At 36.1% G+C, this 26677-nt stretch overlaps 1 protein-coding gene and 1 long non-coding RNA gene across 4 annotated transcripts; one reads left to right on the forward strand and one right to left on the reverse strand.

Annotated features, from left to right (window-relative positions):
• Window positions 1-20290: 20290 nt before the first annotated feature.
• Window positions 20291-21216, reverse strand: LOC149819465 (protein RADIALIS-like 4). Its single transcript, XM_089984405.1, has 2 exons — window positions 20868-21216; window positions 20291-20738 (listed from the first exon to the last, which is right to left on the reverse strand). The coding sequence occupies exons 1-2, from the start codon at window positions 21140-21142 to the stop codon at window positions 20705-20707; spliced, it is 309 nt and encodes a 102-aa protein (XP_089840531.1). The 5' UTR covers window positions 21143-21216; the 3' UTR covers window positions 20291-20704.
• A 3605-nt stretch (window positions 21217-24821) lies between these two features.
• LOC149819466 (uncharacterized) lies at window positions 24822-25970 on the forward strand. 3 transcript variants are annotated; one of them, XR_016427364.1, is made up of 4 exons: window positions 24835-24925; window positions 25066-25335; window positions 25585-25666; window positions 25760-25970. It is a non-coding gene; the product is annotated as an uncharacterized LOC149819466 (long non-coding RNA). The 3 variants fall into 3 exon arrangements; XR_016427363.1 differs by lacking the exon at window positions 25066-25335 and having other exon boundaries at window positions 24822-24925; XR_016427362.1 differs by lacking the exons at window positions 24835-24925; window positions 25066-25335 and having other exon boundaries at window positions 25449-25666.
• Window positions 25971-26677: the final 707 nt, after the last annotated feature.

Below are 26677 nucleotides of genomic sequence, written 5' to 3' on the forward strand. Positions count from 1 at the left end.
ACCATAGTCAAGGATTTATTATATTTTTAATCTTATTTTAATTCATTCAAAGAATGGAATAGCTTTTCAAAATTCCAATTTCAAACTTATTCAAATTCATTCATCATATAGGATAGAATTGCATCATATTTTTAAAAAAAACTTCTTTTAAAATCCCAAGTGTTTCTTCTTCTTCATCAGATCTTATTCAAATCCAATTCTATCTCATTTCAAGATTCAAAAGTTCAATTTCAAAGTCCAATTTGACTTTGAAGCTCCAAAACCATTTCATATTCAAAACTTCAAATTTCCAACTCAATTCAAAATCCAATTTCAAAGCTCAATCTAACTTTGAAGTTTTTGATTCATCTTTTGATTCAAAATCAAGTTTTCTTCAAGTTTTAAATCAAAGTTGAGATTGACTCTGAATCTCAAAATCCAAACCTTCCTAAAGTTCAATCTGGGTTTTCAAAACCCAGATCCATCTTCAAAAGTCATATTTGGACTTTCAAAACCCAAAAAAACAAAGTTAATCTCAACTTGGACCCAGATTTCCAAGTGTAAAATCTATTCCATTTTGGATCTCCCATCATAGATCCAAATTCCATTTAGTATCCAAATCCTTATTCTACTTTGGATCTCCAATCACAGATCCAAACTTCATTTAGGATCCAGACCCTCATTTTATCATGAGATCTCAGATTCAGATCCAAATTCCAACTCTTAGGGTCCAGAATCCAACTCTACATTGGATCTCAGACTTCAGATCCAAATTTATCTTAGGATCCAGACTCAAACTTCTCTTTGGATCTCTGATTTCAGATCCAAATCCATCTTAGGATCCAGAGCCCAACTCTACATTGGATCTCAGACTTCAGATCCAAATTTATCTTAGGATCCAGACTCAAACTTCACTTTGGATCTCTGATTTCAGATCCAAATCCATCTTAGGATCCAGAGCCCAACTCTACATTGGATCTCAGACTTCAGATCCAAATTTATCTTAGGATCCAGACTCAAAACTTCACTTTGGATCTCAGACTTCATATCCAAATCCACTCTAGGATCCAGAACCCAATTCTATTGTGGATCTCAGATTTCAGATCCAATTCCAACTTAGGATCCATGATCCAATTCTACTTTGGATCTCAAACTTCAGATCCAATTCCATATTAGGATCCAGAGTCCAACTCTATTTTCATATCCAAAAACCATCTTGGATTCAAAACCTTGAATCCAATTCCATTCCAAAAATTCCAGATTCAAATCCCATCTTGAATCCCATATTTTAAATCAACTTCTCAAACCAATTCCACTTCATTCAGATTTCAAGATCAAGTTCCCATTTCGGATCCTAAGTCCAAAAATTCAACTTTGAACCTTATCTTGGACTCAAATTTCATCTTGAAAATCCAACTTTTAAATCAATTCCATTTTTTAAATTTTGATCAAAGTTCCCAATTCTATCTTTCCTTGTGATTCAATTCCATTTTTCTTCTAATTCAAAGTCCATTTATGACTTTGAAAATTCCTTTTATCTCAAAACTTCAAAAAAAATCATTTTTCCAAATCCAGATTCATATTCCCAAGCTCTTGATTATTCTAAAAACTTAGAACTTCAATCTTAAGTTCTAAGATAGAAATCATTTCTTCACTTTATCAGATTCATCTCAAACACTTGGGAATTCTTCAAAAACACTTTCAAAAGAGCATGCATTTTTGCATTTGCACAAGCGTGATTCTTTGTGCATTTAGACTTAGAATAATTTCTTAGATAAATTCTTAGCAAAACCAAAGGCATAAATTCGACCCTTGGTTCGATTACCCCTGGTAAAGGCGCCAGGAACGGTCGAACCTCGTACCGACGAGCGAATCCCGTCTCCCATTTTTCCCGCAAATATTTCAAAATGGAGGCGAGTTATTTTCAAATATTTTCAAAATTAAGGTCAAGTGAGACCCGTAAAAGAATTCCTCTTCTCTTCTCTTCTTTCTTTTCTCTTTTCTCTTCTTTTCTCTCTTTTATTTTTCTCCCTTCAAAAAGGAGGAAAATAGAGGTTGGAAAGGAAAAGAGAAAAAAGAGAAAGAACATTACGAGAGGAAAAATTTTGCGATGATCACAGACATGTTTGTTCTTTTTTTGAACCGTTTGTTTTCCTTTTTTGAATAAAGGACATTTTTGTCATTTTCTCAAACCATCGTTTTATGGCAAAAATAGCAAGAAAGGGTACTTAAGTCTTTGCAACCGAACCAGACTCCAATGCTGAGTGATGTCAACATACATGGGAATACGCCCCCCATGTGCTTATATACGTGGTGCTTTTTGGGACCCCTGAACACAGACGTGGGATTCAGTGAATCATCGGGGGTGAACATACACCACCCTCCCTTCTTTGATGGATGGCCTCCCCACCTCCTACGTCATCTTCACCATCAGCCAACAGAACTCAAGAGGCTCAACTCTCTCTCTCTCTCTCTCTCTCTCTCTCTCTCTCTCTCTCTCTCTCTCTCTCTCTCTCTCTCTCTCTCTCTCTCTCTCTGAGGCCACTGTCGTCTCCTCTTCCCCTATGGCCACTGCTGCCACCCCGTTGCCGGAATCCCGACCAGTGGGTGGTGGAGGTGGAGGTGGTGGGAGGGGAAGGAGAAAAAAGGAAAGGAAAAAGGATGGGTTACACATGAACCGTCTGATGAGGTCGGCAACTCCTTTTAATGCAAACCAACAAACCATGTTCTAGATCATATTAGATCCCTTCAGAAAACATATTTGCTTGAGTTTTTTTTGTTTAATCTAAACCGTAATCTCTATGCATTATTTAGTAGACATGTATTATTTAGTAGAAAACCCTAATCTCTATGCATTTTTTATGTTTAGATGTATTATTAGCTCAATGAAGAAAACAATGGTATATATTTTGAGATGGCAGTGTACTCGGAAAAAATGGGGCCCATCGCGCGTAGCCCCATTTGAACCATGGATGGAGGATATGAAACAGGGAATGATTCGAGGATGATGGTTAAAATCAAAACCCGTGCGAGGATGGAGGTGGGGATGGACTTACTCTTGCCCACACCTCACCCTGCCCCATCCCCGATCTCTGTTAAAGAAATTATTATTATATTCTTATACATATTATAAAATGTTTTATATATTTCTAACTCTAACATAAACCCTTTCTCGAATCTTTCATCTATTTCTCCTAACAAGTTGTGTGAGTTCTCATTTCTTTCATCTTCTTCATCTCATTCTTTTAACAACGGAAGGCGGTAGCAGCAAAATGATCGAAAAAACAGAGCCCTGCCTCGCCCAATTTGGACCGAGGATGAAGCTTAAAATTGTAAGATCGCATATTTTTGGTCTTTAGTCAATTCATGAGATTTTTGAAATTCAGCTAAGACTGGTAGAAAAATCGTTTGAAGTTCAATTTTTAGACCAATGTCTTAGAGTTTGGGTTTGACCCAAGTTTCATCGACAAAGTCGAGGCGAGCCAATCGAAACGTAGTAAAGAGTTTTAATTTTGACTTTTAAATTCAAGCAAAATTTGAGCCAAAAGGAAGCTCGAGTTTTAATTTCTTCCTATCTTTCAGTGTATCTTTTGATTCTATTCTTTGCATTTTTTGCAATAAAATCTCTTTTGTCAAGAGATGTCCTTTTCAAAATACATTTTTTTTACATTCTAATCGTTTATTCTTTCTCACAGAAAAACAATGTGATTGTCGCAATTTTCTGTGACGACCCAATCCCTAGCAATGGGATATCATTTTTGTCAACCTGATTCCTTCTTTTGTTAAAAAATTTTTCAAAGTTTTTTTTTTAATATCCCATTTTTAAGTTCTTCTATTTTTTCTCAAATAGCCTTCTTTAAATATTATTCTTCCTTCTCAGCTATACTGGGACATTTTTTATTATTATTTTATGAAAATTCATTTTTCTGAAAACCTGTTTGCAGGCAGGATCAAATACACTTTTTCTTTTCTCAATTTTTTATCAATTTTCATTTAATCTTTTGTCAATCTTATTAATTTTTATCCTTATTTATTAATTTTATCAGTTTTTATCGATTTTTCATTAATTCTTTCAATTTTTGTCAATCTTTATTCTATTCTTTCCCCCGTTCAGGTTAAGGGATAAACCTGAAGCTCATTCTTCGAAGTATTCCCTTTCAGGTTAATGGACAAACCTGAGTCATTTTTCACAATTCTCTCGAATCTCATCAATTGTTATCAATCTTTTATCAATTTCGTTAATTCTCCTCAATTTTATCTTTTCTCACTCAGGTTAAGCGATAAACCTGAATCTTCCCTTTCAGGTTAAGGGATAAACCTCAATCATCTTCCATAATTTCTTTAAATTCTCATCAATTTTTAATTTCCTTTTTATCTTTTCTTTTAAAGATCCGAGTTCCGACTCAGGTCTCCCTTTTAATCTTCCATTTTCAAAGTTTCGAGTTCCGACTCGAGCTTTCTTTTAGAGCGAATGATCGCATTGGACCAATTGTTACCTCAAAAATTTGAGTTTTCAAACTCAATTTTCCCCTTTTATCTTTTATTTTGAAGATCCAGGTTCTGACTCGGGTTTTTCCCTTTATCTTTCATCTTCGAAGTTTCGAGTTTCGACTCAGGCTTCCTTTTGGATCCAATGATCGCATTGGACCAATTGTTACGTCAAAAAGTTAAGTTTTCAAACTCGATTTTCCCCTTTTTATCTTTTATTTTGGAGATCCGAGTTTCGACTCGGGTTTTCCCTTAATCTTTCATCTTCGGAGTTTCGAGTTCCGATGCGGGCTTCCTTTTGGATCCAATGATCGCATTGGACCAATTGTTACATCAAAAATTCGAGTTTTCAAACTCAATTTTCCCCTTTTATCTTTTCTTTTGAAAATCCAGGTTTCGACTTGGGTTTTCCTTTTTATCTCTCATCTTCGGAGTCCCGAGTTCATACTCGGGCTTTCTTTTGGATCTAATGCTCGCATTGGACCAATTGTTACGCCGAAAATTCGAGTTTTCAAACTCAATTTTCTCCTTTTATCTTTTATTTTGAAGATCTCATTTTTGACTCAGGTTTTCCCCTTTTATCTTTCGTTTGAAGTTCCGAGTTCCAACTCGGACTTCCTTTTGGATCCAATGCTCAAGTTGGAACCAATCGTTGCTTCGAAAATTTGAGTTTTCAAACTCGGGTTTTTCTTTTATCTTTTATTTTGAAGATCTGAGTTCCAACTCAGGTTTTCCCCTTTCATCTTTCGTTTGAAGTTTCGAGTTCCAACTCGGACTTCCTTTTGGATCCAATGCTCATGTTGGAACTAATCGTTTCTTTAAAAATTTGACTTCCAAAATCGGGTTTTTCCTTTTTATCTTTTTTCTTTTGAAATCTCGGGTTCCGACTCGGACTTCCCTTTTAGATCCAATGCTCGAGTTGGACTATTTCCCTTCCGAAAATCTGGGTTCCGACTCAGGTTCTCATTCCCACTTAGGATAAGGGATAATCATGAAACCATTTATAGAAGCAGCGTAGTCTTCTATAATGGTTCTTCTAAATCCAGTTCAAACACTGGTCCTTCATCAAATCCAATTCTCACGTTGGTCCTTCCAAATCCACTTTAACACTGGTCCTTCATCAAATCCAATTCTCACGTTGGTCCTTCCAAATCCAGTTTAACACTGGTCCTTCATCAAATCCAATTCTCACGTTGGTCCTTTCAAATCCAGTTTAACACTGGTCCTTCATCAAATCCAATTCTCACGTTGGTCTTTCCAAATCCAGTTTAACATTGGTCCTTCATCAAATACAATTCTCACGTTGGTCCTTCCAAATCCAGTTTAACACTGGTCCTTCACAAAATCCAATTCTCACATTGGTTCTTCTAAATCCTGTTTAACACTAGTCCTTCATCAAATCCAATTCTCACGTTGGTCTTTCCAAATCCAGTTTAACACTGGTCCTTCATCAAATCCAATTCTCACGTTGGTCCTTCTAAATCCAGTTTAACACTGGCCCTTCATCAAATCTAATTCTCACGTTGGTCCTTCCAAATCCAGTTTAACACTGGTCTTTCATCAAATCCAAATTCAATTTAACACTAGTCCTTCATCAAATCCAATTCTCATGTTGGTCCTTCTAAATCCAGTTTAACACTGGTCCTTCATCAAATCTAATTCTCACATTGGTCCGTCCAAATTCAATTTAACACTGGTCCTTCACAAATTCCAAATCTCACATTGGTCCTTCCAAATCCAGTTTAACACTGGTCCTTCATCAAATCCAATTCTCACGTTGGTCCTACCAAATCCAGTTTAACACTGGTCCTTCATAAAATCCAATTCTCATGTTGGTCCTTCCAAATCCAGTTTAACACTGGTCCTTCATCAAATCCAATTATCGCGTTGGTCCTTCCAAGGTCCAGTTAAACATTGGTCCTTCATCAAATCCAATTCTCATGTTGGTCCTTCCAAATCCAGTTTAACATTGGTCCTTCATCAAATCCAATTCTCATGTTGGTCCTTCTAAATCCAGTTTAACACTGGTTCTTCATCAAATATAATTCTCACGTTGGTCCTTCCAAATCCAGTTTAACACTAGTCTTCCATCAAATCCAATTCTCATGTTGGTCCCTCCAAATCCAGTTTAACACTAGTTTTTCATCAAATCCAATTCTCACGTTGGTCCTTCGAAATCCAGTTTAACACTGGTCCTTCATCAAATCCAATTCTCACGTTGGTTCCTTCAAAATTCCTGTTTTCACACTGGTCTTTCAAATTCCAGTTTTACACTGGTCTTCTAAATCTCAGTTTTTACACTGGTCTTTAAAATCCAGTTTTTACACTGGTCCTTCAAAATTCCAATGTTTACATTGGTCCTTCAAAATTCTAATTTTCTCAAAATGGTCCTTCAAAATTCCAGTTTTACATTGGTCCTTCAAATTCCAATTGGTCCTTCAAAATTCCAAGTTTCTCAAATTGGTCCTTCAAAATTCCAGTTTTACACTAGTCCTTCAAATTCCAATTGGTCCTTCAAAATTTCAATGTTTACATTGGTCCTTCAAAAATCCAATTTTCTCAAATTGGTCCTTTAAAATTCCAGTTTTGCACTGGTCCTTCAAATTCCAATTGGTCCTTCAAAATTCTAATGTTTATATTGGTCCTTCAAAATTCCAATTTTCTCAAATTGGTCCTTTAAAATTCCAGTTTTACACTGATCCTTCAAATTCCAATTGGTCCTTCAAAATTCCAATGTTTACATTGGTTTTTCAAAATTTCAATTTTCTCAAATTGGTCCTTCAAAATTTCAATGGTTACATTGGTCCTTCAAAATTCCAATTTTCTCAAATTGGTCCTTCAAAATTTTAGTTTTACACTGGTCTTTCAAAATTCCAATGTTTACATTGGTCATTCAAAATTCCTATTTTCTCAAATTGGTCCTTCAAATTCCAGTTTAACACTTGTCCTTCACCAAAATCTTTTACCAAATCCTTTTTACCCAAATCCATTTAGTTGGTCCTGCCAAATCCAGTTTTTACTGGTCAAGTTTTTCAAAGTCTAAAAGTCTTACATTATTTCTTCCGAAATTCAGCTCAAGGTCCTATCAAAATCTATATTGAGTAATTATTTCACAAAGGATTCTCGAAAAATTTGCCAATTTGCTAAAAATGTGTGTTAAGGCCAATATTTTACTGCACAAAAGAATCACCTCAGATTACCTCTAGTATTCTTTTCAAAAGGGTGATATTTTTTTTGCAAAAAAGGATAAAATTCAAATCTTCTCTCTGTTGATCAACCAAAAGGATGTAAGAAATATCCTTGGTATGATTAGCGAAAGAAATATTCAATGATGTTGAAAAGCTAGAAGCGAATCAATATTGATCATAGTTATGGCACATGTTTAAAGATGATTTTCTGGCAATCAGGCAGTGGAAATATCCTGAGGGATAAAAAAGAATCCACTCAATCCATATCTCCTCATTCATTTAAGCTGCAATCAAATATTTGCAAAAGAGATCTCTCAACTGTTGTCAAGTTGAAGACGAATATGCGAGCTAGACCTCCGGGGTCAAAGAATATTTGGATCATCTTCAAGATAAAGGAGTTTGTGACGGATCCTTCCAGGGAAAGTTCAGATCACCGTCAAGATGAAGGTGATTGTGATGAACCTCCCGACAAACCTTAAAAGATATTTGAATTCTGCTATCATCAAGAGATTTTTTTGACCAATGAGTCAATATCATTAGTATAATTTCTGAGACAAATAAGGATCAGAGCATCTCCAAGATGAAGGAGTTTGTGACGTACCCTTCCCAGAAAAAAAGAAAAGTCAGAACATCTTCAAAATGAAGGATGGTGTAATAAACTCCTCGCCAAAAGCCCAAGAAAGCTAAATGTCTCAAAAAGAGTGTCAGAAAGATCATTATGGGAAAAGCCTCAAAATATCAAACTGCCAAAATTGTCAGAAATCATATTTTCTTATGCAAAATTCTTTCATCAATATCTCTTCACTGCTTGCTTTTATGAAATTAAGAGTATTTCTTCTCTATTCATATTAAGGAAATGGATAACTTCCTTGAAGAAACTCAACAACATAAAATTTTGAATCTGACTATGGAATCCTGGAAGTTAACCTCATTTTGGAGGAAATACTTTAGGTAAAAAGAGGGAAAATCTTTTGCACATACATGCACACTTTCAAGCATTTGAATCAATTACAATTTCATCTTATTGGCAAAATTTTTTGGTTATCCAAAATATGAAATAAATGCTCAATATCTATTTTGATGCAACCTAGCGTTGTTATATTTTCAAAAAGAGAGAGTTGCCTCATTCTGGTGAGGTATTTCTCTCAGTCCCATCATGGTTTTCCCCCATCAAGGAATCCATGCTTTGTGTATCAATTCAAATAAAAGATTATGCCTGAAGCTCGTCTCACGAGGTATTTTTCAAAAATGTCTCATTGCAGTTTTTTAAATATCTTCGTCCCATCCATGTTAAGGGTTAAACCTGAGTCTTTTCAAAAATTCTTATTTTTTGTCTCAGCCATGAGACTTCTTCAAAATCTCTCCTTTTTACCATTTAGGGATATTCATCCCAAGTCCCATCACGATTTCCTCATTTTCTTCTTTTCAAACTATTTTCATTCTCGAGGATTTTGTTTCTTCTCAAAACCTTTCAGGATAAGGTATCAAACCTGAGAATAATGTTTTACAAAAACAATTCTTTCACACCCAGTTCAGACCTCCTGACTGGGGCATTTTTTTTAGAAAAAAATTTGGTGTGTTTTATTTGCCGCTAAGTTCGACTTACAACCGGCTCAGCAGCAAAGAGGGGCATCTGTGAACACCCCAAATTTTAAAAAAAAATCCAAAAATTCTCCTTTTGCCCTTGACTCACATCTTCTGAATAATCGGGTCAACTTCTGATAAAAAAATCCATTCATTTCTCGGTTTAACTAGAATCCATATTCAATTCTTATTTCTAACCCAATTTCTGATCCAAATCGAATATCCAAATTCAATTCTGATCCCAGATCTCTTATTGTTCAAAAAATCAAAAAAATCAATTCTTTGAATTTTATCGAATGTTTTATCTGCATCTGATCTCAATTTGAGATCCAAAACCAATATTTTCTGAAAATCTTGGATCCAGATCCATTTTAGAGTTCATTTTATGAAATAAATCATGTATTTTCCATAAAAGCCTCATTTTGAAAATCCTTATGTCTCAAAATAAAAGTTTATGCAAAAATACTTCAAATACCTCATTTTAAGAAAATTCTCATGTTCCCTTTTTGCTTTAGAGGTTTTTCCTTTCAAAAACTCGGAAAAAGATAGCTTTTAAAATCCTTTGTTTTTAACCAAAAACCCTCTTTGAAAAATTCTTTTTTTAAAAATCACCTTTATCAAAATTTTTGAAAGTTGAAGGACCCCCTTTGAAAAACTCCTAACGACTTTCCGTTATAAAGGAAAGCTGCAAGGTCTCTTCCTCCTCACCTCTTTTCACCCCCGCACCTTCCTTCCTCTTTCACGGATCGCCTTCACCCCTCCCCCTTCTATGCATCATTTTGTTTTATTCTTCTTCTCCCCTCTCTTTCTTCTTTTGTTCCTTTCTCATCCGATTGAAGAAGCTAGCAATTCTACAATTGAGGCTACGGTAAGGACTTTCCTTCTCCTCCCTTTTGTTCTATTCTTCCTAGTTTTACTCATTTCCCCCTTCAAGCACCCGTTGTGATGTCGATCTGCTTATAGCAAATCGACCCACAGTAGTGCAATATCAAAAGAATGATTGTATTTCAACATCTAATTTCCTGTTTCTTTTTTTTTTTTTTCTTTCTTTCATTTTTTGTTTGTAATCTTCTTTGGTTTTCGTTTTCTTATCCTTTTTTATCTTGATTTCTTGTTTATATTTTTTATTTCTTGCTTTCATCCCCTCGTTTTACATCACAGTTGATCCTCTATAGCAATATCACCGTAGACATCCGCTTGATGTCACTCATCTGATTCATTCTATCAAGTTGATTTTGCTTACTCTCCTTATTTGATATCATTTTCTGTTATGTTCTTTTTCTTTGCTTCATTCTTCTTTTCTCTCTTTCTTTTTCCATTTTTATATTTCAATTTGCTTTGAATTTCCATATTTACATCTGATTTCACATTTCCCCTTTGATTGTTTGTTACATCCGATCCCTTGTTTTAATACTATTTGATCATTTTTTTTTGTTTATAGATCATGTATATTTTAATTCATCTTTGTTTCACCAAATCAAAGTTGTTTAGGATATTTGACTGGTTCATACTAGAACATAGCATCTGAGAGTAGTCTCAGGGCAGAACAGTCTCCATGATTTGATTAAAGGGCCTATCACATCCCATTTTGTTTCATTGATTCATGTTATTGATTTGCCTACTTCTGTTTCCATCAGCATATACTATGCTAAATTCACTCCTTGTGTTTCACGTTCTCATGAGCATTAGCATAAAATTTTTGTTCCATTTACGTTTGCACGATAGCTTGATTATTAGTTCTTCACAACATTTCCTTTGTTATGTTACCTTCCTCTTTTTTTTTCTTTTCCCCTCACTCTTTAATGCATCCTGTTAGGTATATTTACTTCTGTGGATTATTGTATAGATTTGTAATGCATTTCATTTTTGCTTGCAGCTGCATCATTGCTTCATTGTGTTATTGATCTTCCTTGCATCCCATACTATTTGGTAGACCACTCAGTAATATCCGCCAACATTGTCATGGTATGATTACTCCCAACCAATAATCAAAGAGAGTGTTGCCATTTGGAAACTATCCCCTCTCTGCCTCTCCCTTAACATATTTCTGGAGGAACCTTTGTGCATTCTGCTGAATCTGTGCGTTAATATGGGAGCCATAGCCCCCTTTTGCATAAGAAAGGTTATGGTGCTAAACAAAATCGTGGCATAATGGCTCCAAATCCTGTGCGTATCGCTATTTCGATGGCATTAGTTGTCTCTCTTGCATTCATACTTGGAGTAATTGCAGAGAACGAGAAGCCAACAGTTAGAGAAGTAACCATATTAAGGGATCTTGTGATTTGCAAATTTCTCGGCGATCATACAGTTGCTTTGGGGCAGTTCGTCTGTTGATTTATATTTCTTTTCAACTATTCTCGGCTTCATCATTGTGTTCCACCCTTATAAAGGGAAGTCAATTCCAATTGTAGGCTTGTTTCAGAGTACCACTCTTCTCATGTTCTATGTGATTGCAATTTTTGTCTTTGTCCTTGCTGGAATCCTGCGGCGGTGGGCTACAACTACTGAGAGTTCTCATGTCATGCATAATGCACACAATGGTATGAACTATACTTGTTTAGCTGCCAAGATCGGTCCCTTTGATAGTAGTACATTCTTAGCCCTCGATTCCACTCTCTTTTGGTCGATTTGCCAAATGTTGACACACAACTCCAGAGCAGGCTATGAAAAGGGAGACTCCAAGGGTGATTATGGTTTGGTCCTTGCATCAGAACTGAGCACTAATTTCTCATTGTATAGGTTGGACAATGAAGTTTGTGAATATCGTAGTGTCACCCAGATGGAACTAGGGAAAACATACTAGCACAAAATAACTTAAAAGACTCTAGTTGTTGCCAAATTAATAGTATGAGACCCTGCCTTCACTGCCCTTCCTGCATCTCAGGTCACAGGTATGTTTTACCATCTGATCTTATGCATTTTTACACTTCATTTCAATACAATGCCTATGGTCATTCATTATGAATACGTGTCTCCAGCAAAACCGCTTGATTTCACTCTGCTGAAGTGAGTGTGTGTTCTAAGTAAAGTGCTAACTGGGTAAGTGTTTCTTGTGCTTCTTGATATTGGGCATAAATCAGTAGTCGATGGCAGATGATCTCTGTCGTGGTCAAAAGCAAGACTTTATTGATTCTTTATGTGTTGGTGGATCATCTTCATAAACCTGAAAGCTTCTAAAATTGTTAGAGGGATTTCATAGCATTAGACCTTAATGCTTCTGTAGAACAGGTGAATTTATAAGAACACTGGTTGTGGCATTCATTTCCTTATTCTTCTTTTAGTTCTTTATATGTTTAGCCTGGTATAGAGTTGTTCATCTAGATTTTACATATTTTTAAAGTCAACCGGACTTAACTGATACATTGTCAGAAAGTATAACTTAGCCTAATCTATGCATGCTATTGAAAATTGACAGTTTCCAAGTTAGTGAAGGAAGTTGGTCAAGTGTGTTGTCATACGGTTGTGCATTCATCTTCATTTACTGCATTTGTATGCTACCTATATAACATTCATATATGTCACCATTCACACTTTGAGTGACCATGAAGACTTTGAGTGATATAATAATAACATTCGGGGAAGGAATGGTGCTTTCTTAATTGCAAGAATGAGAGGCTTTTTTGTTGATATGAAGGTGAGCCAATACTATATGAAGATCTTGCCATATGTCTCGAGTGTCCCGATCAGGACCCTCTATACAGAAGGTAGCACCTTTATTAAGGCTAACAAAGCATCTGAGATTGATATCTCAAAAGAGGAACAACACAAGAACACGAGTTAAGTTGGCTAGAATGTGCTTTATCGGCATATCAAGTTTTAGAGAAAACCATGTATCTGATGCCTACTCAGCAGGTTCAATTGACTGACTGCTGTAGTGAATGAAAGTATGTATCATTTGCCAATGGATGTGACTCTTGCTAATTTAATGATAGTTTCAAAGTTATATCAATTTCGGTTGATACGCTTCAGCATACACCATCTGCTGCAACCATATCAACAACCTCAACGATCTTCATCATTGGGATAACAAACAAGTATTTCCAGCATCATTACGACAACTGTTGTATCATTTGATCATTCAATTATGCCAGGTATGCGTATACTCATGTCTTCACCCCCATCTATGTGTTAGCATCTTTAGATCCCAGTGTTAGCTTCTTCTCCTGTGTTCTGCTTGCTATAGCTTGAATCTTGTCTTTCGTTCTGATTTTATCACATGTTACATACCAGCATAACCTAGATGCAATAAAATCTGTAATTACTATTCAGAATTAGGAGGGTTTTCCTTGCTATATTCTTATCCTCTTCACGTTGTTTAGCATTGTCTCATGCTAGTCATCACGGTCTGCTGAAGCATGAATCAGAATCTCTGTAATATGGGGCGTGAATGATAGCTAATGGTGCCACAAGAATCCAATTAGCTGGAATCATCTCATATGCAGGGTTCGACTAACTGGACTTTTGCATTTCTGTCATCGTGTATATGTTATAAGTATCACTGTTGCATCACATTTTTTTTTATTCCTTTCTGTTAATTCCAGTTTTGTATATGCATTCTGTAAAGTCCTATACGTTGATACAACATATTTGGTTGTAAAGTTCACCTTATAATGCCATAAGTTAAAATTTTTGCATCTTGCACAAATCACAACATAGTACTTCATCCGCGCATCTTGTCATCTTGTATACCTTTGCATCTTTAGCATCACAGGGTTCTACTGGTTCAGCATGCACCTCCCGACTAAAAATGTAATGCTAGGGATTACGTCAGTTAAAAATTTTGCTAGAATGCAGGAAAGGATCATCTTGCTCTTTTCTTTCAATCTTCTTCAACTATTTTTCTATAAAAGCTTTCAACTACCTTTCAATTGGCAGCATCCTTCTGAAACGTCTCAGTGAGGCAATTGGTGTAACAAGGTTGGTTCGCAAGATACAGAATATGAGTTCTCACCAATGACCAACAGAAATTCAAATGCGAAGTTGCAAATAAAATCAAGTAATAGTTACAGCAGGAGTACATTACATCCAATGTCAACAAAACTCTGATGCAAGTGGACAAATTGTAGCTAAAGAGTCTACTGAGATTGTTTACCCAAGAGAGGTTGATCCAAATAAAAGTTTGGTTCTGATTTTAGACAGAGGAAGGACTCTCAGGATGGGTGAACCACTGGTATAAGCTTTACAAACAGTGACTGCTGGGATGACAGTGGTATGAATGCCCCTCTAATTTCAACATATACATTCCCCATGTGATATCTTATTATTTGAAGATGGATTGCCCTGGTTCAATGAAAGGTTGTGAATATCCCATGTGTATGCATATGCTTGTGTCCTAATGGTTCCCCTACTATTCAATCTTGGAACCATATTTGCATCGGAGCAAGCACTCCTATTACTGTCTTTGTACCTACTATATGCAACATTTACATTCCCTTTTCTGTAATATATGTGTTTTATTCTTTGCAACATATGCATTCACTATATACCTTCCTCTGCATGCTTCATCATGCTCAGAAGCATATTTGCATTCTCATTTCAGAAAATACATTTTACACACATTTTAGTAAGAATATCTCCATCCATGTATAGATAGAATATATAGGCATTATACTTAAGTACATGCATTTTTCCATTTCAACATAAATATGATGATACTTTGCACATGTATTCTTCATTATGACAACTATAGTCATATGCATGTTTTTTAGTGATTTTCCACTTTGTGCTAACTCTGTTTTGCAGAAAAGATGTAATATATCAAATTCCTTCTTAGATTAGGATTCTATCATTTTAATTTCAATTTCAATAATGTAATAATTAGATACTAATGAAAATATTTTTCAACATTAGAATAGAATGTATGAGCATAAAAATACTTGTTTCATATCATTTTTGCTCTTATTTTAAAAATTTCACAAATGGTAAAACACGAATGGCACATGCACCATTCTAATAAGAGGTAACTAATCCTAAGCAAATGATTTACATTGATAGCCATAGTTAAAATGTAGACAATGCTTAGGATTTTTATCTTTTATGGAATAACATTGGATCCACACTGGATCTCTTTTCAAAATCATCATATTTTCTGAAATTTTCTTTCTTTATCAGAGTTTAACTTGAAATTAACTCAAAATATATATCAATGGCCATAGTCAGGATATATTGAGAGTTAATTTCATTTCAAACTCTATAAAGGCACCAAAATGTGTTTTATTCTTTATCTGAATTTAAATATAAATTATTTATAATATATTTTATGATCATAGTTAGAAATGTATTATATCTTCAATCTTATTTCAATTCATTTAAAGAATGAAATATGCTTTTTAATATCTAATTTTTTTCTTCTCTCTTCTTTTCTTTTCTCTTCTCTCTTCTTTTTTATCTTTTATTTCTCCTTCAAAAAGGGAATAGAGGCTAGAAAGGCAAAGAGAAGGAAAAGAGGGAACAAAGCAGAAAATTTTTGCAATGATCACATGTTCCCACAATCATTACATGATGGTGAGTATGTAATATTTACTTCTTATTGCATGTTGAAGTTTTGTTACTTGTTGCTGGTTTAATGTTTGTACATACCTAACACTTATAACTGATGCATAAAAAATTTCTTAAATGTTATAAAATGTCATGTTGCATTTCTCTCAAAATATTGCATGATATCTTATATTAACCCTTTGTCTCACCTATTTCACTAAGAAGTAGTTGTGCTTAGGATTTCGATTCTGATACCCTACTTTATTGGTTTTTCACAGGAATAGATGATCAGTGAAGTCGACAGCTACTGGAAGGCCACAAGGGCCACACTTGGTTCTTAACAGTTTCACTAGTGGATAGAGTAACTCTTTTTTTGTCTTTTAGTTCTATTGTTCTTTTCAGTTCTTTTGTTTCAGTTAGTTGCTACTTTAATTTCAGTTGAGTAAAACATTGTCTCTGGAATTGATTCTTGATTTATAAATAAAGATGTTTGCTTTGGTTCTTTTGGATGATAATTGTAAGTCCATTTGTGGTGTTTGGCTATCTAGTTGGAATTGAAACTATAAGGACCCCGGGTCTCTGGAAAGTTTTCCGCACTAAAAAAAATTTGCATTTTCAATAGTATGAGCTGGGGTCGTTACAAAAATCAAAACTTGTGCTAGGATAAAGCTGATAATGGAGGGCAAAATTTTGAGACGGGGTGATGGTGGAGACCTTGTCTCCAGCCTCCACCTCGATCCCCTGTCGTCCCTATATATTGCATCAAAAATTTGATTAACTAAAATCAAGAATTTTTGTTAAATTGATTTGATCCAAAACATAGTTTTCAAATGAATAAACAACGATAAACATATCTATAGGGTTTGGATTAAGTAAAAAAAATTTTGCACAAATATGCCTTTTAAAGAGGTTTAGGAAGTAAATAATATGGAAGATACACATTTCTCTCTCTCTCAATATATATAATGCTTCTATGATAATATTGTACGTGTATCTAAGCTTCAAAAGCAAAATCTAACCATTGGATCATACTTAACATGTTCTATTTATTATTTTCATGCGTTAAAGCTGACTCAAATATAACATTTTAAATTATTTTTAAACTATCCTTATTTTCATAAATTGTGAGTTGTTGATTTTCACCATCATAAAAATAAAATTTTATGGTGTACTAAACATGATAAAACCTTAACTTTGTAATATACTAAAATAAATCAAGCTAAATTTATGTAAACAAGAGTGTGTAACACAATAAGGTATATATATATATATACACGTCATGAGTACTTATGCCCCTCTAGGGATGAGAATAAGAAAAGGCACCTTTTCCCTTCTTGGAGGCCACACAGCTGTCAGCATATAGATGAGGGATGGGAAGAGATGTGAATGAAAAATGACATGAAAAGAGGGTGGAGGGAAAAGCTGCCAGTGGTGGGTTCCACTCATCCCTTTGTCATCCCCCATATTCATAACCTTCTTACATCTTATGGTGCAAATTGTTTTGATTAAATCTGACCTTATATTGATTCAACACGGTCGATTCAACCATTGGATTGCAATTTTTAACAAAAAAATATGACTTTTTTTTAGTCGCAGTTGTTTTTTGTCAACTGTTATTTTTTTAATCACTAAAAAATTCTGTACACAAGTCAGATTTTAGCAATTTAAATGCTAATCTTCAACAAATGAATGATATAGATCACATCCTTGAAGTATGATTTGATTAAAACAACTTGCATCAATGAAATTATAAGGAGGGTATGAAGATAGGAGTGGCATAGGGGATGAGTGAAACCTAATTATGTCAGCTTACCACATTCCCATCTTTGTATTATTCATGTTTGTTTCATCCAAGGAGTCGGACTGAGCTTTTCTGCCAACTCAGCCTTTTCCCATCTCAAGGGAATGAAACAAACAGGACATTTCTCTGTAAAGTTGATGATTGAAACAACTTTTTTCGTGCCCGTCCAACTTAACGAGGATGTCAATTCTGAATTTAAGCACCCCCTCCAACTAAAATTGATTATACGCTGTCCGGCTAGGGCTGGTAAATGAATCAAACAGCTCGTGACTCAGCTCAATTCGGCTTGTAGTGAACTCATCCGTGATCAGCTTGCATAGCTGGAGAGTGCCATGAGAAGCTTGTTTGTTTTAAATGAGTCGAGACTGTTTGGCTCAGCTTGGGTAAAAGCTCGCGCGTGTGTGTGTATATATATATATATATATACACGAAAATGAGTCTTTGCTAAACCCATTTTGGTGTTAAACTGCATGCTAAATGGGTTTTTGAGCTTCTCTGGTGCTTTTTACACAGTTCCGGCCCAATAAATGTGTTGGGCATGGTCGATTTACTAAGAATCCACACCTGGATCATGTGATTCTGATGGAAAAAAATGATGTAAGGAGCCTCAAAAATTTACAAAGATTTTGGACCTTGATTTTTAGAACTTTATAAAAACCCACCCATGTGTTGGAATCAAATGCTTTAAGTGTAGATCCCTATAAAATCAAGTACATTGATCACATCTGTACTGTCAGAATTTAAAAATGAAATGAAAAAATCCTGAAAAACCTATTTAGCACGCGGTTTAGCACAAAATGGGTTTAGCACCGGCCCATTACTCTCTCTCTCTCTCTCTCTCTCTCTCTCTATATATATATATATATATATATATATATATATATATATATATATATATATATATATATAAAGAAAATGATGTATGAAAAACATACATATAAAATATCAACTATTATGTTTAATATATAAAAAGTATATATTTCAAGTATAATATATAGAAATTATTTATATTCCATGTATGAAAAACATGATTTTTTTACACAAGCCAGCCCGTGTTAGGCTTGTCTCCTTCAAGACTGAGCCAAGCTGAGCTTGAACTTAGCTCAGCTAAACACGAATATGAGACGAGTCACGAGTTTGGTCAACTAGTAAATGAGTCCAGCCCAAACATGCTCTGTTCAGTTCATTTGGCTCATTTACCAGCCCTACAAACTCTAGATGAGTGCCCTAATTCGCTAAGGATATACATTGGGCAAGCCATCAGTAATGATCCCATGAGGTATCAATCTTGAGAAAAACAAGGTCCCACCGTCTTTTTAAGAATAGCTCTAACCACTGGTGATCCGGGATAGGGTCTTGCTTGTAGCTGTCACTTTAATAATAATCTCTGCAATTATGGTATTAGAAAATAAGATATAAATAACTTAGCAGTCAATGCTTATTTTTTCGTGAAGGATGGAGAAACCACCCTCGGGATCAAAGACTTAGGGGGTGTTTGCATGTCACGGAAAATGGGCATTTTGGGCATGCATTTTTGCAGTGCCCAAAATTTTAAAACAAACATGGTACTGTGGAATTCCCTCGATGAGCAAGCCAAAATGCATGTGGGACCCCCCTTTTCTGCGAAAATGGTTTCCGTGGAGGGTGAGTCCAATTCTCTTTCCGCGGCAGTGGATTTGGCACCCCTTTTCGTGACATGCAAACGCCCCCTAGTGGTGCTGACTAAGCCTGCCATACTTATGGTTGCTGACGACGGTGTAAACTCATAGCGGAACCCTTGACCATAGGGAGTGGCAAAGCTAGGGCTGAGCAAAGGCTTATCCCAAATCGAGGCATGTAAGTATTTTTAGAATCTTTTTTGTTGAGTCAAGCGTTGAGTCAAGAAAATTTGTACACTGATGTTGTAAATGTTAGTGATACATTGAAGGATACCCATGTATATTCTTTCAATGAAAGATTTCATAAAAGAGTTTCATTTAGGAATTAATCGGGCATTTCTTTTTTTAGATATTTGCCAAATATATTTCTGTGATTCTGTTCTTTCTTTCTTTTTCTTGTCTTTCATGTTCTTTTCTACTTGATCCCGGATTTTGATTATCTTATCAGCCAGATCGCCTAAGGCTCTTATTTGATGATGATACACATTTTGACCACAATGCTGACTTTTAATGACATGGCCATTCTGCTACTTTGAACCATGCATGGTGTGACTGCGGTATGCTTTTGACTCTAGTATGCTTTTAGTTTGTCCACTCCTCAATCTTTTGAAAATCTTTTAAAATATTTTTGCCAATGTATGCAAAAGTGTGCCTCTTATTTCACTAATTGTATGAGCATACCTTCTCGGTCCATACCGATTTCGAAATCTTGTTGTATCCATCTTTGCTCTCCTTTCTGAAATCATTATGAATCAGGTGGCTCACTTGGCCTCACTGAAACTTGTTCCATAAGTTAGGACAGACCACATGGAACTGTTGGAGATTGATTGCAAGCTACAGTAAAGGCAGCCATAATCATGAAACCTCTCTCTCTATCTCTCCATTCACTACAACTAGCAATTATTTCAGGTAAGAGTAAAACCCGTCTGCAGTTTTTAAATGTTAGACTCATACTTTCTGATTTCAGTATTCAAAAAGATAAAAGAGCAGTAGGTCGTTGTGTGCGGCTGTTGGCATGGATAATACATTAAATAATGAATGGCACGAAACACCACAGTCGTTTATGCGATATTATTTGCCTGTAATCCAAGGATGGTCAGTCGGGTAGAAGGAAAAATAAAAAGCATACACACGATCCATGTGTTGCATGATATAATTATTGAAAAAGAAAGTTGCATTTAGTACTATGATAGTTACACAAGCTGAAGGTCGATCACTCGATTGTCACATCATGAGAGTGAGAAAGAGAGATTATACAACTAAAGGAAGCCTTAAATTCTCTAGGCATCCAGAACAACAGTACTTTCCCACTTATATATAATAACGTCTATGTTGAACCATTACAGTTCAAAGTTCAAACTTATCTAAACAACATTAAAGCACAGACCCCATTTCTCATGGGAGACAACGGGGTTTCGATACAAACTATATTTACTATACCATACCATGAAACTACACATCTAAACCACCGGATGGTAGAGGGAGCCATACACTTTATCATATAAACTGTCTTCTTCTAGCGTCAACTTTCATTGACGTTGCAGTTTCAGTTGCATCAGATGCCTGTAACATGAAAAGCCAAAAACAGAATTATAACATGTTCATACATGCCACCATGGCAAGGAAAGCAGACTCATCCACCCAACTGAATTCATGATGTTAGGAAATGAGTAGAGTTAAAAAAAGGTTTACCTGCAATCATCAGCTGTTAAACCAGAGTTCTTTGCCTTGTTGGCTGCAGAGGACTTGTAGCTTGGGGATGACCACTGACCTGATTCAATACGGCTTACATCCTCCATTAAGAGGTCATAGTGACGCTTCACCTCCTCTGCAGTCTTTCCTCCAACCATGGCTGCCACATTCTTCCATCGATCAGGCGTGTCCTTGTCGAACACGGCGAGCGCCCTCTCGAAGGACTTGTTCTGCTTTGGTGTCCATGAGGATGAGCTCAGGGAACTGGAAGCCATTGCTTTGTGAAGAGAGTGAGGACACTAACAAGAGTTTTAGAATGAAACAGTAGAAGTGGTGGTTTTCTTGCACAACAGAGGATTGCATGATGATGGTATTTATAGAAAGGTGAAGGGCTGCTTCTGAGGATATAGGAATAAGGAGTTGAACGCAAGGAAGAGATTGGAGGAATCAGAATCTCTCTGGATGGGAGATATTTGAAGACCATATGCACCCCAAAAGCGTTGTGATGACAAAGGCGGTGCACTTGAGATACTCGTTCCATTGTTCAACTGAAAGAAATTTAAATTGCATTTCAATTAAGTTGTAAAATATCAGCAAGCTACAATATGCCCTGTCCATCTTGTTAATCCTTATTGCTGTGATAATGTTCTCTTCCAGATTCAGCAAGGCCAGAAAGTAATGTTTTAAAATACCAAACTCCATTTTATGTTAATCTTTGTTTTATTTTCTTAATGAGAAGCTTGGAAGCAGTTTTCTTAGTTTGTTTATTGCTATTACATTTCTTATGGACAAAAGCGTAGATGACTCTCTTTTGGCACAATTCCATGTTTTGAAGGCAGAACAGCGAGTTAAGAGTGGTTGAAACGATGAACAAAGTTTAAAACATATAATGATTGAATTCCAACAAGGTGCCTGAACTTTCAGGCAGAAAAGGGCAAAAGTGTCAAGTAAACAGTAAATTGGCTAGATTTGCCATATTATCTAGCTTGCGGTCAATCTCGGTATTGGGCCAAAGTCAGTGCCATTTACGTAATTGCCCATATTTCTTAAGGTTTTTATTGTCTGATAGAGGTTAATTTAACAGTAAAACATTCATTTAGGTTGGATTTATCTTATGCTATCTCATCTGAGACAACTTAAATTTTTATGACTTGATTTAATACCAAAACTATGGTTTTTATTTTTAACTAATGAAACAAGATCAGTTGTATAACCAATTAATGGATCCAAGGCTGCAAAACGGATCACTTCAAGTTGACAAGATCAGTCCTGAGATCATGTCAACTTCAACAGAACCTTTGAAGGAATTTAGAATCCGCACCAAATGTGATGAGGGCAAGTTGCAGGGAAAAATGATGCAGGAATTGTGTATTGAATCCACTGGAAAAGATCCCAATTATGTTTTGTTGGAAGTATCTACTTTCATTGCCTTCCTTTTTTCCAGAGCAGAGACGCACCAGGATATCTGAAGGTTATACGTCTGGAAATTTTCAAGGAAAAATAGGACCTTCTAAAGAGGACGATTGGTACGTTGTCATTTTCAGAATTTGGTGTACTTGTTTGCACTTCAGATTTCCCTTTTTTGTTCTCATTTTATAATTGATGCCAAGTGAAACGTTGAAATTTCATATGTTTATAGCAGTTTAGATAGAGATAGAGAGAGAGAGATATGAGGCACTGTAATATGTTTACTGGAAATATGTTAGGGGAGTGTGAACTAGGTATTTGTGATTTTTATTTCACAAATGGAACCATATTTGATGCATTAGGCATGGTCCTTTTGCTAGGAATCGAGAGACGATTGTATATTTTTATGGGGAAAATGAGATTTTTGGATGCTCTAATATTTATGAGAAGTCTAACCTGTCAATTTTCAAGCATTAAAAGATCCTGTTTAATGCATTGTAATTGGCCAATCTGGTAGCCGCGGTAAAACGAGCATGTAGGTCACATATATATGGTGACACTTAAGGAAAACAAAAACATACCAAATCTCTATTCATATTCCAAAAACATATTCTTGTGACTATATACATTGCCCATTTCACCTTCCAGATCATATCTGTGTTTGAATTGTCGAAAAACTTAAGAAAATAATTCTTATTTATCCTTAATTTGTTGATGTTGAATCATTGAAAAAGGAAAAATGAAAATAAAGCATAGTGCAGAAGCCTACTCAAATTCATCATTGTGTCAATAGATCTTGATGGGTTTTGATCTTTCAAAACTTCTATTAATACTTTTTCTTCTTCTCTAATCTACATGAGAGAGGAACAATCTATTTCTTGAGGAAAGTGGAAAAAAAAACATTATTATATATGGTTTTGGGACCATAACCCATTTGTAACCTTGTCTTCTTTTCAATTCAGCCTATCATAAAATAAAAAATTAACATATGAACACATTAAGTGCGCATAAGATTACTTTAAATGAGCACATACATTAAATAGTTTATAATGTACATACTTAGGCTCACACAAAATATTTAACATGGATTAGCATAAACGAGCCATTGTCACGTCTTTCTAACATATATGTTGGATTTTCAAGGGTTAAAAAATATTAACAGCCTGCTGTGTACCAAATTTTCACCTGAGAGAGAATTTTGTTTTGAAGAAGTTGAAACTCCCAAGGAGGTTAGGAATTTAGATTTTCAAGAACATATTGGACATCCTTGAATTTCTAATATGATTGGAATAAAGCTCTCGATCTTGGGAATATATGGTGCCTCAAGTTGGGGAGGTGATGACCCTGTCATCATCTTTTGACAAACATATCAAGCATAAAGCAGAAGCTTTTTCACATAGAATCTTGGAACAGAAAGAGTGAAAAGATATTCATATGATGTGGTCTGGTTGCATTACATATGCAACCACCACTAAAGGAATGAAGTATGCCCTGCGCATAAGGAATTTGGATAATCCCCAACCCCACTAAGGTTTGGAGATGCACAGTCTGCACCATAGGTATACTGATAAGATACTATTGAATAGAGATGCATGAATCCGTTGATTTTCATGTAGAAAAGCTGAAACATATTGAATTGAAAATCTGTTCCCAACTCAGATCTCTTCTCGTCCTTGGCAGGATTCTTTCTAGGGTGTCAACGTGTCAGGTTTGGTTTGGACTTAGGTGGAACCAGACCCAAACCTGATTTAAGATGATATTACTAGGTCCGGACCTGGGTCCAATCGGATACATGAATCAGACCCGGATAATACCCAGTAAAATAATACTTTTTTTTCCTTTTTACATTGAAAATTTTCAGATCTTTGTCGGAACTCAGATCGGGGCCAACTTTGGTATGAAATTTCACAAACCACACCTGGGTCCATATATTAATCGGACCCTTTGGGTCGCCCCCGATTGTAGTCGGACCTTCTTATTTATCACCAAACCCTGACCCTGTAGGGTTTGGTAGGAGTCCGGTCTGGGTCAAACCTTACCCATTGACACCCATAATTCTTTTTATGTGCTTCTTGAGGTCAGTTGTAAATGGAGCTTTTCGGACTGCAAGTGGCTGGGTCCACTCTTGGTTTCTTGTCCCTTGCTTTTTTATTCACTCACGGTCACCTTCTCTTCCACCTAATTGAGCTGTATATATCCATGATTAATTAAATGTTTCCTATTCTCTCTCTCAAAAAAAGCAGTTCCTATAATTTAAATTTTCCCAGTTTGGATGCAGAACCGAATAAATCTTGCCATGGCCATATCTGTTCTGAATCCGACCCAAATTCGGATATATACCATCCAGAACCAACAATCTGGATGGTATTCTGTTCGGATCTGGATCAAAACTCCGACCCGTATACTGGCCTATCTAGGGTAGGATTTTGAGGGGGATACGGGTCATATTCAAAAGAGGAGGGGTCTTTACGTCCTTTTCTCCTTCTCTCTCTCTCGTTCTTGCCTTTTCCCCGAGGCATCTTTTGGTTTCCCCCTTCGTCCAATTCCATCACCATCTCTTTTTCGTGCTTTTGTTAATTTTGGAGGTTAATCTGTTTGATGTTTGGGGCATGCGTCTCCGGAACGATTGTGGTCGATTTCATCGAATCAATGTGAGTGTCTGTACCTCTCTTATGTTGTTCCACGCTTGTGGGTACCTCTCTTTTTGGATCATTGGGCTTGTTTATGTTGGTGTTCAAACCGCGGAAGCTGTTCTTTTTTGTTGATACAATACATGGCATGATTGATTCAGGTTTTGAGTTTAGAGTGGTGAGTGTAGTGAGAGGGCCGAGTTGTTGTTTTGTGGGTGTTGGTGAAGGTGCACCGGGTTAAGCATAGAGTGGGAGAATTAAGAGTCTTGGTTGGGAACAATCTGTCTGACGTCTCTCGATCTCGTTTGGTGGAGAGATGGAGTTCCCCACTCGGATTGCTGCGGGAGAGGCCCTTTGCGGAGGTGGGTGCAGTTGGCTCCGCGCCGAAGAGGTCTGCGGTGCGTGCCCGGGATCGGATTCAGGAGGGAAAGGTGATTTTTGTGATTCATGGGTTGATCAGTACATGCTTTTTTGGTTTGTTTGTTTGTTTGTTTGTTTGTTTGTTTTTTTGTTTTTTTTTTTTTGGGGGGGGGGGGGGGGGGGGAGGGCGCGGGGGGAGGTGGGGGGTGGTGGTGAAATTAAAGCTCATGGTTTTCGTTTTGTGGCTGTGTATTTCCTGGTTTGATTGTTTTCTGATTGGTAAGTTCAGTAAGTATGAACTGATCAACGGTGGCGAATAGAATGTTGTATCTGGGATTGCAGGTAACAGTCAATGCTGGCCATGTTGCTGGTTTTGGCATTGGTGAAAGCTGGTGAAGAAAGGTGGGTTAGCATTGTCTGCTCTGCTTCCCTGATTCGTGCATATTTTTTCTAGCTTTGTTGTGGAATCTGATTCCTTCTCTAGTTGGCGTGCAGGTTTCGGCAACAGAGAGTGCTTAGTCATGCTCCCATCTTCATCTAGGAATCTTTGAGATGTTCAGTTCCTCAATCTTAATGCTGTGGTGATGAAATAATCTTTGATGAACATCTGTTAGCTGCTTTTGTGCTGTATTTTGTTATTCATGTGCATTGCCTCTATATATCTGCTAAATCTTATGATCATGGACGAACCATGGTTTCCCAATAATCATTTGTTGAAATATCTTGCCCATATCTGGCATGCTGTACATATGACTGGCGTTTGATACTTTCCTGTTTTTAATGCATTTACCATCAAACTGATATGAGGGGTACATGATGTGTGATAGGAATTGTTGATTATTGAGAATAAGTCCTGTAAGTTATGATCTGAATCCAACGAATATGATGGATTCACATGATGCCATTAGCATGTCGCAAGTTTATAAGGGGGGGCTTGTTGTATGAATGTTGAAGATGTGACTGATAGAACAGGTGTTGAAGATGAAATTCATGGGTACTGGCCGGTGACATGCTGGTGATAAGCATCTTAATCAATGAGATGGACTTCGTCTAGACGTTAGGATCTAGTTCTTGATGTATTCCGTTGATATTTGGATGTCTTATTGGATTCTTTTGGCCAGTGAACTCTTAATCTTGGGCAAACTTTTCAAGAGTAAATATGAATTTTGGTTGATACATCTGGGCAGGGATTTTAATGGGTTGGATTCAGTTTGGATGTGTATTACCAAAATCCTATAAACCAGATATATTTTAATTGGACTTGGATTTGGATTTGAATTTGCATTCATGTTCGAATAAAAATTATTGAAACTGAATCCTAATTGGATGAAAATTAAATAACAGAATCCCACTCCAAATCTTCTTAAAAAAGGCAATTTGGGTTGGTTTTGTTGGTAGTCTTTATGGGGTTAT

Source organism: Nuphar pumila, chromosome 13 (genome assembly GCF_984573655.1).
Source record: "Nuphar pumila chromosome 13, dmNupPumi1.hap1.1, whole genome shotgun sequence".
Lineage (NCBI taxonomy): Eukaryota > Viridiplantae > Streptophyta > Magnoliopsida > Nymphaeales > Nymphaeaceae > Nuphar > Nuphar pumila.